Here is an 18502-nt window from a genome sequence, read left to right as displayed (position 1 = left end):
TGCTCTCACCTATGTCTCCTCCATTCCCGAACATCTGCATTCACCCCATCTTCCCACCACCTTAACCGTGATAGAGTTCTGCTTGTCCTTACCTACCTCCCCATCAGCCTCTGCATCCAACACATCATTCTCCACAACTCCTTTGGGATCCTACCACCAAACATATCTTTAACCTCCCCCCTACCTTCACTTTTCACAGGGATCACTCCCTCCATGGTTCCCTTATCCATTTGTACCTCCCCCTAATCTCCCCACACCGACACTTACCCATTCGTCCCTCCTCCCTAATCTCCCCACCCCGACACTTATCCATTCGCCCTCCCCCTAATCTCCCCCACCCCGACACTTACCCATTTGTACCTCCCCCTAATCTCCCCACCCCGACACTTACCCATTCGTCCCTCCCCCCTAATCTCCCCACCCCGACACTTATCCATTCGTCCCTCCCCCCTAATCTCCCCACCCCGACACTTACCCATTTGTACCTCCCCCTAATCTCCCCACCCCGACACTTATCCATTCGTCCCTCCCCCCTAATCTCCCCGCCCGACACTTACCCATTCGTCCCTCCCCCTAATCTCCCCGCCCCGACACTTATCCATTCGTCCCTCCCCCTAATCTCCCCGCCCCGACACTTATCCATTCGTCCCTCCCCCTAATCTCCCCACCCCGACACTTACCCATTCGTCCCTCCCCCTAATCTCCCCACCCCGACACTTATCCATTCGTCCCTCCCCCTAATCTCCCCACCCCGACACTTATCCATTCGTCCCTCCCCCTAATCTCCCCACCCCGACACTTATCCATTCGTCCCTCCCCCTAATCTCCCCACCCCGACACTTATCCATTCGTCCCTCCCCCTAATCTCCCCACCCCGACACTTATCCATTCGTCCCTCCCCCCTAATCTCCCCACCCGACACTTATCCATTCGTCCCTCCCCCTAATCTCCCCACCCCGACACTTATCCATTCGTCCCTCCCCCCTAATCTCCCCACCCCGACACTTATCCATTCGTCCCTCCCCCCTAATCTCCCCACCCGACACTTATCCATTCGTCCCTCCCCCCTAATCTCCCCACCCCGACACTTACCCATTCGTCCCTCCCCCTAATCTCCCCGCCCCGACACATCCATTCGTCCCTCCTCCCTAATCTCCCCGCCCCGACACTTATCCATTCGTCCCTCCCCCTAATCTCCCCGCCCCGACACATCCATTCGTCCCTCCCCCCTAATCTCCCCGCCCCGACACTTATCCATTCGTCCCTCCCCCCTAATCTCCCCGCCCCGACACTTATCCATTCGTCCCTCCCCCTAATCTCCCCGCCCCGACACTTACCCATTCGTCCCTCCTCCCTAATCTCCCCACCCCGACACTTACCCATTCGTCCCTCCTCCCTAATCTCCCCACCCCGACACTTATCCATTCGTCCCTCCTCCCTAATCTCCCCACCCCGACACTTATCCATTCGTCCCTCCTCCCTAATCTCCCCACCCCGACACTTATCCATTCGTCCCTCCCCCTAATCTCCCCACCCGACACTTATCCATTCGTCCCTCCCCCCTAATCTCCCCACCCGACACTTATCCATTCGTCCCTCCCCCCTAATCTCCCCACCCCGACACTTATCCATTCGTCCCTCCCCCTAATCTCCCCACCCCGACACTTACCCATTCGTCCCTCCTCCCTAATCTCCCCACCCCGACACTTATCCATTCGTCCCTCCTCCCTAATCTCCCCACCCGACACTTATCCATTCGTCCCTCCCCCCTAATCTCCCCACCCCGACACTTACCCATTCGTCCCTCCCCCTAATCTCCCCACCCCGACACTTATCCATTCGTCCCTCCTCCCTAATCTCCCCACCCCGACACTTATCCATTCGTCCCTCCTCCCTAATCTCCCCACCCCGACACTTATCCATTCGTCCCTCCTCCCTAATCTCCCCACCCCGACACTTATCCATTCGTCCCTCCTCCCTAATCTCCCCACCCCGACACTTATCCATTCGTCCCTCCTCCCTAATCTCCCCACCCCGACACTTATCCATTCGTCCCTCCCCCTAATCTCCCCACCCCGACACTTACCCATTCGTCCCTCCCCCCTAATCTCCCCACCCCGACACTTATCCATTCGTCCCTCCCCCTAATCTCCCCACCCCGACACTTACCCATTCGTCCCTCCCCCTAATCTCCCCACCCCGACACTTATCCATTCGTCCCTCCCCCTAATCTCCCCACCCCGACACTTATCCATTCGTACCTCCCCCTAATCTCCCCACCCCGACACTTATCCATTCGTCCCTCCCCCTAATCTCCCCACCCCGACACTTATCCATTCGTCCCTCCCCCCTAATCTCCCCACCCCGACACTTATCCATTCGTCCCTCCTCCCTAATCTCCCCACCCCGACACTTATCCATTCGTCCCTCCCCCTAATCTCCCCACCCGACACATCCATTCGTCCCTCCCCCCTAATCTCCCCACCCCGACACATCCATTCGTCCCTCCCCCTAATCTCCCCACCCCGACACTTATCCATTCGTCCCTCCTCCCAATCTCCCCACCCGACACTTATCCATTCGTCCCTCCCCCTAATCTCCCCACCCCGACACTTATCCATTCGTCCCTCCCCCTAATCTCCCCACCCCGACACTTATCCATTCGTCCCTCCCCCCAATCTCCCCACCCCGACACTTATCCATTCGTCCCTCCTCCCTAATCTCCCCACCCCGACACTTATCCATTCGTCCCTCCCCCTAATCTCCCCACCCGACACTTATCCATTCGTCCCTCCCCCTAATCTCCCCACCCCGACACTTATCCATTCGTCCCTCCCCCTAATCACCCCACCCGACACTTATCCATTCGTCCCTCCCCCTAATCTCCCCACCCCGACACTTATCCATTCGTCCCTCCCCCTAATCTCCCCACCCCGACACTTATCCATTCGTCCCTCCCCCCTAATCTCCCCACCCCGACACTTATCCATTCGTCCCTCCCCCTAATCTCCCCACCCCGACACTTATCCATTCGTCCCTCCCCCTAATCTCCCCACCCCGACACTTATCCATTCGTCCCTCCCCCTAATCTCCCCACCCCGACACTTATCCATTCGTCCCTCCCCCCTAATCTCCCCACCCCGACACTTATCCATTCGTCCCTCCCCCTAATCTCCCCACCCCGACACTTATCCATTCGTCCCTCCCCCTAATCTCCCCGCCCGACACTTATCCATTCGTCCCTCCCCCTAATCTCCCCGCCCGACACTTATCCATTCGTCCCTCCCCCTAATCTCCCCACCCCGACACTTATCCATTCGTCCCTCCTCCCTAATCTCCCCACCCCGACACTTACCCATTCGTCCCTCCCCCTAATCTCCCCACCCCGACACTTATCCATTCGTCCCTCCCCCTAATCTCCCCACCCCGACACTTACCCATTCGTCCCTCCTCCCTAATCTCCCCACCCCCGACACTTACCCATTCGTCCCTCCCCCTAATCTCCCCACCCTGACACTTATCCATTCGTCCCTCCCCCTAATCTCCCCACCCTGACACTTATCCATTCGTCCCTCCCCCTAATCTCCCCACCCCGACACTTATCCATTCGTCCCTCCCCCTAATCTCCCCACCCCGACACTTATCCATTCGTCCCTCCTCCCTAATCTCCCCACCCCGACACTTATCCATTCGTCCCTCCCCCCTAATCTCCCCACCCCGACACTTATCCATTCGTCCCTCCCCCCCTAATCTCCCCACCCCGACACTTATCCATTCGTCCCTCCCCCTAATCTCCCCACCCTGACACTTATCCATTCGTCCCTCCCCCTAATCTCCCCACCCCGACACTTATCCATTCGTCCCTCCCCCCTAATCTCCCCACCCCGACACTTATCCATTCGTCCCTCCCCCCTAATCTCCCTACCCCGACACTTACCCATTCGTCCCTCCCCCTAATCTCCCCACCCCGACACTTATCCATTCGTCCCTCCCCCCTAATCTCCCCACCCCGACACTTATCCATTCGTCCCTCCCCCTAATCTCCCCACCCTGACACTTATCCATTCGTCCCTCCCCCTAATCTCCCCACCCCGACACTTATCCATTCGTCCCTCCTCCCTAATCTCCCCACCCCGACACTTATCCATTCGTCCCTCCCCCCTAATCTCCCCACCCCGACACTTATCCATTCGTCCCTCCTCCCTAATCTCCCCACCCCGACACTTACCCATTCGTCCCTCCCCCTAATCTCCCCACCCGACACTTATCCATTCGTCCCTCCCCCCCTAATCTCCCCACCCCGACACTTATCCATTCGTCCCTCCTCCCTAATCACCCCACCCCGACACTTATCCATTCGTCCCTCCCCCCTAATCTCCCCACCCGACACTTATCCATTCGTCCCTCCCCCCTAATCTCCCCACCCCGACACTTATCCATTCGTCCCTCCTCCCTAATCTCCCCACCCCGACACTTATCCATTCGTCCCTCCCCCCTAATCTCCCCACCCGACACTTATCCATTCGTCCCTCCCCCCTAATCTCCCCACCCCGACACTTACCCATTCGTCCCTCCTCCCTAATCTCCCCACCCCGACACTTATCCATTCGTCCCTCCTCCCTAATCTCCCCACCCCGACACTTATCCATTCGTCCCTCCTCCCTAATCTCCCCACCCCGACACTTATCCATTCGTCCCTCCCCCTAATCTCCCCACCCCGACACTTATCCATTCGTCCCTCCCCCTAATCTCCCCACCCCGACACTTATCCATTCGTCCCTCCCCCTAATCTCCCCACCCCGACACTTATCCATTCGTCCCTCCCCCTAATCTCCCCACCCGACACTTATCCATTCGTCCCTCCTCCCTAATCTCCCCACCCCGACACTTATCCCATTCGTCCCTCCCCCTAATCTCCCCACCCCGACACTTATCCATTCGTCCCTCCCCCTAATCTCCCCACCCCGACACTTATCCATTCGTCCCTCCCCCTAATCTCCCCACCCGACACTTATCCATTCGTCCCTCCCCCTAATCTCCCCACCCCGACACTTATCCATTCGTCCCTCCCCCTAATCTCCCCACCCGACACTTATCCATTCGTCCCTCCCCCTAATCTCCCCACCCCGACACTTACCCATTCGTCCCTCCCCCTAATCTCCCCACCCCGACACTTATCCATTCGTCCCTCCCCCCTAATCTCCCCACCCGACACTTATCCATTCGTCCCTCCCCCTAATCTCCCCACCCCGACACTTATCCATTCGTCCCTCCCCCTAATCTCCCCACCCCGACACTTATCCATTCGTCCTCCCCCAATCTCCCCACCCCGACACTTATCCATTCGTCCCTCCCCCTAATCTCCCCGCCCCGACACTTATCCATTCGTCCCTCCCCCTAATCTCCCCGCCCCGACACTTATCCATTCGTCCCTCCCCCCTAATCTCCCCACCCCGACACTTATCCATTCGTCCCTCCCCCTAATCTCCCACCCCGACACTTATCCATTCGTCCCCCCAATCTCCCCACCCGACACTTATCCATTCGTCCCTCCCCCTAATCACCCCACCCCGACACTTACCCATTCGTCCCTCCCCCTAATCTCCCCACCCGACACTTATCCATTCGTCCCTCCCCCTAATCACCCCACCCCGACACTTACCCATTCGTCCCTCCCCCCTAATCTCCCCACCCCGACACTTACCCATTCGTCCCTCCTCCCTAATCTCCCCACCCCGACACTTACCCATTCGTCCCTCCTCCCTAATCACCCCACCCCGACACTTACCCATTCGTCCCTCCCCCTAATCTCCCCACCCCGACACATCCATTCGTCCCTCCCCCCTAATCACCCCACCCCGACACTTATCCATTCGTCCCTCCCCCTAATCTCCCCACCCCGACACTTACCCATTCGTCCCTCCCCCTAATCTCCCCACCCGACACTTATCCATTCGTCCCTCCCCCTAATCTCCCCCCCCGACACTTATCCATTCGTCCCTCCCCCTAATCTCCCCACCCCGACACTTATCCATTCGTCCCTCCCCCCTAATCTCCCCACCCCGACACATCCATTCGTCCCTCCCCCCTAATCACCCCACCCGACACTTATCCATTCGTCCCTCCCCCTAATCTCCCCACCCCGACACTTACCCATTCGTCCCTCCCCCTAATCACCCCCACCCGACACTTATCCATTCGTCCCTCCCCCTAATCTCCCCACCCCCGACACTTACCCATTCGTCCCTCCCCCTAATCTCCCCCCACCCGACACTTATCCATTCGTCCCTCCCCCTAATCTCCCCACCCCGACACTTACCCATTCGTCCCTCCCCCTAATCTCCCCACCCCGACACTTATCATTCGTCCCTCCCCCTAATCTCCCCACCCGACACTTATCCATTCGTCCCTCCTCCCTAATCACCCCACCCGACACTTATCCATTCGTCCCCTCCCCCTAATCTCCCCACCCCGACACATCATTCGTCCCTCCTCCCTAATCTCCCCACCCCGACACTTATCCATTCGTCCCTCCCCCTAATCTCCCCACCTCGACACTTATCCATTCGTCCCTCCCCCTAATCACCCCACCCGACACTTATCCATTCGTCCCTCCCTCCCTAATCACCCCACCCGACACTTATCCATTCGTCCCTCCCCCTAATCTCCCCACCCCGACACATCCATTCGTCCCTCCTCCCTAATCTCCCCACCCCCGACACTTATCCATTTCGTCCCTCCCCCTAATCACCCCACCCGACACTTATCCATTCGTCCCTCCCCCTAATCTCCCCACCCCGACACTTACCCATTCGTCCCTCCTCCCTAATCTCCCCACCCCGACACTTATCCATTCGTCCCTCCCCCTAATCTCCCCACCCGACACTTATCCATTCGTCCCTCCTCCCTAATCTCCCCACCCCGACACTTATCCATTCGTCCCTCCTCCCTAATCTCCCCACCCCGACACTTATCCATTCGTCCCTCCCCCCTAATCTCCCCACCCGACACTTATCCATTCGTCCCTCCCCCCTAATCTCCCCACCCCGACACTTACCCATTCGTCCCTCCTCCCTAATCTCCCCCACCCCGACACTTATCCATTCGTCCCTCCTCCCTAATCTCCCCACCCCGACACTTATCCATTCGTCCCTCCTCCCTAATCTCCCCACCCCGACACTTATCCATTCGTCCCTCCCCCTAATCTCCCCACCCCGACACTTATCCATTCGTCCCTCCCCCTAATCTCCCCACCCCGACACTTATCCATTCGTCCCTCCCCCTAATCTCCCCACCCCGACACTTATCCATTCGTCCCTCCCCCTAATCTCCCCACCCGACACTTATCCATTCGTCCCTCCTCCCTAATCTCCCCCACCCCGACACTTATCCATTCGTCCCTCCCCCTAATCTCCCCACCCCGACACTTATCCATTCGTCCCTCCCCCCTAATCTCCCCACCCCGACACTTATCCATTCGTCCCTCCCCCTAATCTCCCCACCCGACACTTATCCATTCGTCCCTCCCCCTAATCTCCCCACCCCGACACTTACCCATCTCGTCCCTCCCCCTAATCTCCCCACCCCGGACACTTATCCATTCGTCCCCTCCCCCTAATCTCCCCCCACCCGACACTTACCCATTCGTCCCTCCCCCTAATCTCCCCACCCGACACTTATCCATTCGTCCCTCCTCCCTAATCTCCCCACCCCGACACTTATCCATTCGTCCCTCCCCCCTAATCTCCCCACCCGACACTTAATCCATTCGTCCCTCCCCCCTAATCTCCCCACCCCGACACTTATCCATTCGTCCCTCCCCCCTAATCTCCCCACCCGACACTTATCATTTCGTCCCTCCCCCTAATCTCCCCACCCCGACACTTATCCATTCGTCCCTCCTCCCTAATCTCCCAACCACCCCGACACATCCATTCGTCCCTCCCCCCTAATCTCCCCACCCCGACACTTATCCATTCGTCCCTCCCCCTAATCTCCCCCACCCCCGACACTTATCCATTCGTCCCTCCCCCCTAATCTCCCCCACCCCGACACTTACCCATTCGTCCCTCCCCCCTAATCTCCCCACCCCGACACATCCATTCGTCCCTCCCCCCTAATCTCCACCACCCGACACTTATCATTCGTCCCTCCCCCCTAATCCTCCCCCACCCCGACACTTACCCATTCGTCCCCTCCCCCTAATCTCCCCACCCCCGACACATCCATTCGTCCCTCCCCCCTAATCTCCCCACCCGACACTTATCCATTCGTCCCTCCCCCTAATCTCCCCACCCCGACACTTACCCATTCGTCCCTCCCCCCTAATCTCCCCACCCCGACACTTATCCATTCGTCCCTCCCCCTAATCTCCCCACCCCGACACTTACCCATTCGTCCCTCCTCCCTAATCTCCCCACCCCGACACTTATCCATTCGTCCCTCCCCCCTAATCTCCCCACCCCCCGACACTTATCCATTCGTCCCTCCTCCTAATCTCCCCACCCCGACACTTATCCATTCGTCCCTCCCCCCCTAATCTCCCCACCCGACACTTACCCATTCGTCCCTCCCCCCTAATCTCCCCCACCCCGACACTTACCCATTCGTCCCTCCCCCTAATCTCCCCACCCCGACACTTACTCCATTCGTCCTCCTCCCTAATCTCCCCCACCCCCCGACACTTATCCATTCGTCCCTCCCCCTAATCTCCCCACCCCGACACCTTATCCATTCGTCCCTCCCCCCAATCTCCCCACCCCGACACTTATCCATTCGTCCCTCCCCCCAATCTCCCCCACCCCCGACACTTATCCATTCGTCCCTCCCCCTAATCTCCCCACCCGACACTTATCCATTCGTCCCTCCCCCCTATCTCCCCACCCGACACTTATCCATTCGTCTCCCTCCCCCCTAATCTCCCCACCCCCCCGACACTTATCCATTCGTCCCTCCCCCCTAATCTCCCCACCCCCGACACTTATCCATTCGTCCCTCCCCCCTAATCTCCCCACCCCGACACTTATCCATTCGTCCCTCCCCCTAATCTCCCCACCCGACACTTATCCATTCGTCCCTCCCCCCTAATCTCCCCCACCCCGACACTTATCCATTCGTCCCTCCCCCTAATCTCCCCACCCGACACTTATCCATTCGTCCCTCCCCCCTAATCTCCCACCCCGACACTTATCCATTCGTCCCTCCCCCCATCTCCCCACCCCGACACTTATCCATTCGTCCCTCCCCCCTAATCTCCCCACCCCGACACTTATCCATTCGTCCCTCCCCCTAATCTCCCCACCCGACACTTATCCATTCGTCCCTCCCCCTAATCTCCCCACCCCGACACTTATCCATTCGTCCCCTCCCCCTAATCTCCCCCACCCGACACTTATCCCATATCGTCCCTCCCCCCTAATCTCCCCACCCCGACACTTATCCATTCGTCCCTCCCCCTAATCTCCCCACCCGACACTTATCCATTCGTCCCTCCCCCTAATCTCCCCACCCGACACTTATCCATTCGTCCCCTCCCCCCTAATCTCCCCACCCCGACACTTATCCATTCGTCCCTCCCCCTAATCTCCCCACCCTGACACATCCATTCGTCCCTCCCCCTAATCTCCCCACCCCGACACTTATCCATTCGTCCCTCCTCCCTATCTCCCCCACCCGACACTTATCCATTCGTCCCTCCCCCTAATCTCCCCACCCGACACTTATCCATTCGTCCCTCCCCCTAATCTCCCCACCCCGACACTTATCCATTCGTCCCTCCCCCCTAATCTCCCCACCCCGACACTTATCCATTCGTCCCTCCCCCCTAATCTCCCCACACCGACACTATCCATTCGTCCCTCCCCCTAATCTCCCCACCCGACACTTATCCATTCGTCCCTCCCCCTAATCTCCCCACCCGACACTTATCCATTCGTCCCTCCCCCTAATCTCCCCACCCCGACACTTATCCATTCGTCCCTCCCCCCTAATCTCCCCACACCGACACTTCCATTCGTCCCTCCCCCCTAATCTCCCCACCCGACACTTATCCATTCGTCCCTCCCCCTAATCTCCCCACCCCGACACTTATCCATTCGTCCCTCCCCCCTAATCTCCCCACCCCGACACTTATCCATTCGTCCCTCCCCCTAATCTCCCCACCCCGACACTTATCCAATCGTCCCTCCCCCTAATCTCCCCACCCCGACACTTATCCATTCGTCCCTCCTCCTAATCTCCCCCACCCCTGACACTTATCCATTCGTCCCTCCCCCTAATCTCCCCCCACCCCGACACTTATCCATTCGTCCCTCCCCCTAATCTCCCCACCCCGACACTTACCCATTCGTCCCTCCCCCTAATCTCCCCAACCCGACACTATCCATTCGTCCCTCCCCCTAATCACCCCACCCGACACTTATCCATTCGTCCCTCCTCCCTAATCACCCCACCCGACACTTATCCATTCGTCCCTCCCCCTAATCTCCCCACCCGACACTTACCATTCGTCCCTCCCCCTAATCTCCCCACCCGACACTTATCCATTCGTCCCCTCCCCTAATCTCCCCACCCGACACTTATCCATTCGTCCCTCCCCCCTAATCTCCCCACCCCGACAATCCATTCGTCCCTCCCCCTAATCTCCCCACCCCGACACTATCCATTCGTCCCTCCCCCTAATCTCCCCACCCCGACACTTATCCATTCGTCCCTCCCCCTAATCTCCCCACCCCGACACTTATCCATTCGTCCCTCCCTCCCTAATCTCCCCACCCGACACTTATCACATTCGTCCCCTCCCCCTATCTCCCCACCCCGACACTTATCCATTCGTCCCTCCCCCTAATCTCCCCACACCGACACTTATCCATTCGTCCCTCCCCCTAATCTCCCCACCCCGACACTTATCCATTCGTTCCCCGCCGCCCCTGAATCTCCCCACACCGACACTTATTCATCTCGTCCTCCCCCCTAATCTCCCCACCCCTCCGACACTTACGTCATTCGGTGCCCATTCGTCCCTCCCCCTAATCTCCCCACCCCGACACTTATCCATTCGTCCCTCCCCCTAATCTCCCCACCCCGACACTTATCCATTCGTCCCTCCTCCCTAATCACCCCACCCCGACACTTATCCATTCGTCCCTCCCCCTAATCTCCCCACCCCGACACTTATCCATTCGTCCCTCCCCCTAATCTCCCACCCCCGACACTTATCCATTCGTCCCTCCCCTAATCTCCCCACCCGACACATCATTCGTCCCTCCCCCTAATCTCCCCACCCCGACACTTACCCATTCGTCCCTCCTCCCTAATCTCCCCACCCCGACACTTATCCATTCGTCCCTCCTCCCTAATCTCCCCACCCCCGACACTTATCCATTCGTCCCTCCTCCCTAATCTCCCCACCCCGACACTTATCCATTCGTCCCTCCCCCCTAATCTCCCCACCCCGACACTTATCCATTCGTCCCTCCCCCCTAATCTCCCCACCCCGACACTTATCCATTCGTCCCTCCCCCTAATCTCCCCACCCCGACACTTATCCATTCGTCCCTCCTCCCTAATCTCCCACCCCGACACTTATACATTCGTCCCTCCCCCTAATCTCCCCACCCCGACACATCCATTCGTCCCTCCCCCTAATCTCCCCACACCGACACTTATCCATTCGTCCCTCCCCCTAATCACCCACCCGACACTTATCATTCGTCCCTCCCCCTAATCTCCCCACCCTGACACTTATCCATTCGTCCCTCCCCCTAATCTCCCCACCCCGACACATCCATTCGTCCCTCCTCCCTAATCTCCCCACCCCGACACTTATCCATTCGTCCCTCCCCCTAATCTCCCCACCCCGACACTTATCCATTCGTCCCTCCCCCTAATCTCCCCACCCCGACACTTATCCATTCGTCCCTCCCCCTAATCTCCCCGCCCCGACACTTATCCATTCGTCCCTCCTCCCTAATCTCCCCGCCCCGACACTTATCCATTCGTCCCTCCTCCCTAATCTCCCCGCCCCGACACTTATCCATTCGTCCCTCCTCCCTAATCTCCCCGCCCCGACACTTATCCATTCGTCCCTCCTCCCTAATCTCCCCACACCGACACTTATCCATTCGTCCCTCCTCCCTAATCTCCCCACCCCGACACTTATCCATTCGTCCCTCCCCCTAATCTCCCCACCCCGACACTTATCCATTCGTCCCTCCCCCTAATCACCCCACCCCGACACTTATCCATTCGTCCCTCCTCCCTAATCTCCCCACCCCGACACTTATCCATTCGTCCCTCCCCCTAATCACCCCACCCCGACACTTATCCATTCGTCCCTCCTCCCTAATCTCCCCACCCCGACACTTATACATTCGTCCCTCCCCCTAATCTCCCCACCCCGACACATCCATTCGTCCCTCCCCCTAATCTCCCCACCCCGACACATCCATTCGTCCCTCCCCCCTAATCTCCCCACACCGACACTTATCCATTCGTCCCTCCCCCTAATCACCCCACCCGACACTTATCCATTCGTCCCTCCCCCTAATCTCCCCACCCCGACACTTATCCATTCGTCCCTCCTCCCTAATCTCCCCACCCGACACTTACCCATTCGTCCCTCCCCCTAATCTCCCCACACCGACACTTATCCATTCGTCCCTCCCCCTAATCACCCCACCCGACACTTACCCATTCGTCCCTCCCCCTAATCTCCCCACCCCGACACTTACCCATTCGTCCCTCCTCCCTAATCTCCCCACCCCGACACTTATCCATTCGTCCCTCCCCCTAATCTCCCCGCCCCGACACTTATCCATTCGTCCCTCCTCCCTAATCTCCCCGCCCCGACACTTATCCATTCGTCCCTCCCCCTAATCTCCCCACCCCGACACTTATCCATTCGTCCCTCCTCCCTAATCTCCCCACCCTGACACTTATCCATTCGTCCCTCCCCCTAATCTCCCCACCCCGACACTTATCCATTCGTCCCTCCCCCCTAATCTCCCCACCCGACACTTATCCATTCGTCCCTCCCCCCTAATCTCCCCACCCCGACACTTATCCATTCGTCCCTCCCCCCTAATCTCCCCACCTCGACACTTATCCATTCGTCCCTCCCCCCTAATCTCCCCACACCGACACTTATCCATTCGTCCCTCCCCCTAATCTCCCCACCCCGACACTTATCCATTCGTCCCTCCCCCTAATCTCCCCACCCCGACACTTATCCATTCGTCCCTCCCCCTAATCTCCCCACCTCGACACTTATCCATTCGTCCCTCCCCCCTAATCTCCCCACCCGACACTTATCCATTCGTCCCTCCCCCCTAATCTCCCCACCCCGACACTTATCCATTCGTCCCTCCCCCCAATCTCCCCACCCCGACACTTACCCATTCGTCCCTCCCCCTAATCTCCCCACCCCGACACTTATCCATTCGTCCCTCCCCCCAATCTCCCCACCCGACACTTATCCATTCGTCCCTCCCCCTAATCTCCCCACCCGACACTTATCCATTCGTCCCTCCCCCCTAATCTCCCCACCCCGACACTTATCCATTCGTCCCTCCCCCCTAATCTCCCCACCCCGACACTTACCCATTCGTCCCTCCCCCTAATCTCCCCACCCCGACACTTATCCATTCGTCCCTCCCCCCTAATCTCCCCACCCGACACTTATCCATTCGTCCCTCCCCCTAATCTCCCCACCCCGACACATCCATTCGTCCCTCCCCCTAATCTCCCCACCCCGACACATCCATTCGTCCCTCCCCCTAATCTCCCCACCCCGACACTTATCCATTCGTCCCTCCTCCCTAATCACCCCACCCCGACACTTATCCATTCGTCCCTCCCCCTAATCTCCCCAACCCGACACTTACCCATTCGTCCCTCCCCCCTAATCTCCCCACCCCGACACATCCATTCGTCCCTCCTCCCTAATCTCCCCACCCCGACACTTATACATTCGTCCCTCCCCCTAATCTCCCCACCCCGACACTTATCCATTCGTCCCTCCCCCTAATCTCCCCACACCGACACTTATCCATTCGTCCCTCCCCCCTAATCTCCCCACCCCGACACTTATCCATTCGTCCCTCCCCCTAATCTCCCCACACCGACACTTATCCATTCGTCCCTCCCCCTAATCTCCCCACCCCGACACTTATCCATTCGTCCCTCCCCCTAATCTCCCCACCCCGACACTTATCCATTCGTCCCTCCTCCCTAATCACCCCACCCCGACACTTATCCATTCGTCCCTCCCCCTAATCTCCCCACACCGACACTTATCCATTCGTCCCTCCCCCTAATCTCCCCACCCCGACACTTATCCATTCGTCCCTCCTCCCTAATCACCCCACCCCGACACTTATCCATTCGTCCCTCCCCCTAATCTCCCCACCCCGACACTTATCCATTCGTCCCTCCTCCCTAATCTCCCCACCCCGACACTTATACATTCGTCCCTCCCCCTAATCTCCCCACCCCGACACATCCATTCGTCCCTCCCCCTAATCTCCCCACCCCGACACTTATCCATTCGTCCCTCCTCCCTAATCACCCCGCCCCGACACTTATCCATTCGTCCCTCCCCCTAATCTCCCCACCCCGACACTTATCCATTCGTCCCTCCCCCTAATCTCCCCACCCCGACACTTATCCATTCGTCCCTCCCCCTAATCTCCCCACCCCGACACTTATCCATTCGTCCCTCCCCCTAATCTCCCCACCCCGACACTTATCCATTCGTCCCTCCCCCCTAATCTCCCCACCCCGACACTTATCCATTCGTCCCTCCCCCTAATCTCCCCACCCCGACACTTATCCATTCGTCCCTCCCCCTAATCTCCCCACCCCGACACTTATCCATTCGTCCCTCCCCCTAATCTCCCCACCCCGACACTTATCCATTCGTCCCTCCTCCCTAATCTCCCCACACCGACACTTATCCATTCGTCCCTCCCCCTAATCTCCCCACCCCGACACTTATCCATTCGTCCCTCCCCCTAATCTCCCCACCCCGACACTTATCCATTCGTCCCTCCCCCCAATCTCCCCACCCCGACACTTATCCATTCGTCCCTCCCCCTAATCTCCCCACCCCGACACTTATCCATTCGTCCCTCCCCCCTAATCTCCCCACCCCGACACTTATCCATTCGTCCCTCCTCCCTAATCTCCCCACCCCGACACTTATCCATTCGTCCCTCCTCCCTAATCTCCCCGCCCGACACTTACCCCTGCAAGCTACACCTGCCCATACACCACCTTCCTCAGCTCTATTCAGGGCCCCAAACAATCCTTTCAGGTGAGGCAACACTTCATCTGCAAATCTACTGGGGGTCATCCATTGTGTCTGGTGCCCCCGACGTGGCCTCATCTACATTGGTGAGACCCGTCACAAACTGGGGCACCATCTGTCAAAAGTAGAATTTCCTGATGGCCAACCATTTTAATGCCCATTCCTATTCTGACATGTTGGTCCATGGCCTCCCCTTGTGCCATGATGATGCCACCCTCAGCGTGGAGAAGCAACACCTTATTTTCCATTGGGATAGCCTCCAACCTGATGGCATGAAAAAAAGATTTCTCAAGTAAAAAAAATATTCCCCCCCCCCCCCCCACTTCTATTTCCCACTCTGGCCTCTTCTCACTTCTCTATCAGCTCCCCCGGGTCCCTTCTCCTTCACTTTCTCCTACTGTCCACTCTCCTCTATCAGATTTCTTTCTCTCCAGCTCTTTACTTTCCTACCCACCTGGCTTCACATATCATGTTCTGGCTAGCCTTCCCTCTTCCTTTTCAGTCCTGAAGGTTTTCGACCCAAAACGTCAGCTGTTTATTCATTGCCTTAGTTGCTGTCTGACCTGCTGGTTTCCTCCAGCATTGTGTGTGTGTTTCTCCAGACTTCCCACCTCGGCAGATTTTGTTACATTTAACACGAACCCTTTCCTTCCACCCACACACAGAGACAGGCCTTCAACCTCAGGACAGGTCGCCCCTGGGCCTCCAGTTCTACTGCAGATTGGGTTTTCTGACCACAAGCCAAGTATGATACTTCCAACATCTAGCTGTACTTGCAGTCAGCCATCTCCTCCTAAGCTTTGTCCTGTCAGAAGTGCCCAGATTTACTGAAGCCTCAGTGATCCAGACAAATCTTTAAGCCGAGACACTGTCAGGAAGGTTTGCAATGGTAAATACCCATTCATTGGTTCCTTCTGCTCTCAATCTTGAAGAAGTCATGGCAAGGGGAAAAAAAAACACAAACCTATCTTCCAAGACCTCAAAAGACTGACATGTAGATATTGTTGCAAGACAAACAGCCATTGTGATCAATTCATCTCGACTTGAACCGATCAGGTAAATTGGATTTGAAATCCATTGGGGTCTCCCCACATAGGTTGAACCCTGCTCGCTGAGGTTTTTTTTGGGGGTGGGGAAATAGTAGTGTAGCAGTTACCATAACACTATAACAGCACCAGCGGCTCTGATTTAATTCTGCCGCTGTCTGTAAGGAGTTTGTGCATTTTCCATGTGTTTGTGTTAATTCCCTCCGGGTGCTTTGGTTTCCTCCCACATTCCAAAGATGTACAAGGTTAGCAGGTTAATTGACCACATGGGTATACAGTAATCAGGTGGTGCGAACTCATTAGGTTGGTAGGGCCTGTAGTCTTGCTAATCTCTAAATAAAGTAATCTCTACTTGGATGAGAGTTGAGAACCTACATTGTGCTAAAGGGTCTTTCAGGTCCACCTTGATGTCCAAAATTAACTTTACACCCAACAGACAGTAGCGGCATTTGTGCAGCCTGCCCTCTGTACGACCTCGAGAGGGCTGTCCTGAATCTCTGTGCTCGGCTCTCGGGAACGGGACTGGATCCTCAGAGTGCCATCCAACGAGCCTCAAGTCAGTCCCCAACCTGTCTCACCTTCTCTGAGCAGCTCCTCTGCCGTGTTCACACCATGCTCAATTAACTTCTGACAATCGTCCAGGGGCCTGATGCTCTCTTCTTCCACCTTATTCACCTCTTGCAGGAGAAATGTCAACCGTTCGTCCAGCAGCTTGATCACAGAGGCCTTCAGTTCCTTGAAGTGGTGCTGCAGGGCGCTGCGGGTTTGAAGGGCACTGCTGTTGATCTGGACAGAAACAAAATGGAGATACTGTGATTAAAAGAAAATACTCAACAGCTCTTGGGATTAGACAGTACCCCACTACCTCACCAGTTTGCACTCTTTATATTTTGCATCTCTTATTGTAACTTGTAGCACATTTTATGTATTGGACTGTGCTGCTGCCGCAAAACAAATTTCACGATGGATTTTAGCAGGAGCACTGTAATCGAATGGCCTGAAAAACTATTGAGGAGTCCTACCATTCAACTCTCAGTCTCTGAGTCACTACCGTCAGAAAGGAGATGCAGGAGCATCAGGATGAGGTCTGCCAAACTGGGTAGCAGCTTTTTCCCTCAGGCTATGAGACTAATGAATACCTTGCCACCACTGAGGTCTCATCACTAGGGTAGCGAGCTGTTTATCTGTGCTGCACACCACACATGCATTTTGAATTATACTTTACGAATTTATTGGTGATATTTTGTTTTACGTGTTGTGTGTGATATATTATCACGGGTGCACCATGGCTCGGAGAAACACTTTTGTTTGGTTGTATACACGTACAGTCAGGTGACAATAAACTTGAATGCTAGTGATAATAAACCGGATTTTGATTAGTTTGTAACTGGTTGCACTCTTTCCATCAATCCCACTGGGCTTCTGAGTGCCCCCGACATACAGGTTTCTCAGGAGACAATCCAAGATTCTCAGGAGGGGCCAGGATTCGCCAAAAACAACTGCAGATGTTGCTACCCGTCTTCACAGGGGTTTTGGGAATACGTACTTTGAACAGATATATGTGGTGTGAGAAAATGCGAGGTTATGTACTTATGTACTTCAGTAAGTGAATCAAAAGGCAGGATGTCATAATTGTGTGAAATTCAAATGAGTGGCATTCACAGGGCTCTGGGTGCTAATGTACATGAAAAGTTAGCAGACAGGTGCAGCCAGAAGTTAGAAAGACAAATGGCATATTGGCCTTTGTTGCAAACAGATTGAAGTTTATAAATGTGGAAATATTGCTAGAAAATACACCAGGAGTACCAGACATGGTACAACACAGAACAGTACAGTACAGACCCTTCAGCCCACAATGTGATGCTCATATTTTTTAACCTACTCTTAGATCAATCTAACCCTTCCCTCTTCCCTCCCACATAGCACTCCATTTTTCTTTCATCCACGTGCCTGTTTAAGTCTCTTAAATATCCCTAATACATCTGCTGTGCCACTAACCTATAAACTTACAGATGATTCTTAAAGCCTTGATTAAACGGCATCACAGAGGTGTTCACAAGGCATAGATCAAGTGGACAGCCAGACTTCTTCCCCAGCACGTAAACGGTTAATATGAGGGCATAATTTTAAAGGCGATTGGAGGAAAGTA

The 18502-nt window shown here is 56.4% G+C and overlaps 1 protein-coding gene across 3 annotated transcripts in view; it reads right to left on the bottom strand.

Annotated features, from left to right (window-relative positions):
* crlf3 (cytokine receptor-like factor 3) overlaps nt 1–18502 on the bottom strand; it is an 86616-nt gene that overhangs the window by 17018 nt on the left and 51096 nt on the right. For all 3 annotated transcript variants that reach the window (XM_073026454.1, XM_073026453.1, XM_073026451.1), the window contains one exon: nt 16932–17139. In XM_073026454.1, coding sequence (XP_072882555.1) covers nt 16932–17139 — 208 coding nt within the window. The remainder of the gene's footprint in view (nt 1–16931; nt 17140–18502) is intronic.

The sequence above is a fragment of the Hemitrygon akajei genome, chromosome 22 (assembly GCF_048418815.1).
Source record: "Hemitrygon akajei chromosome 22, sHemAka1.3, whole genome shotgun sequence".
Lineage (NCBI taxonomy): Eukaryota > Metazoa > Chordata > Chondrichthyes > Myliobatiformes > Dasyatidae > Hemitrygon > Hemitrygon akajei.
The sequence above is the reverse complement of the archived record's forward strand: the minus strand, read 5'-3'. Positions and strand labels throughout refer to the sequence as shown.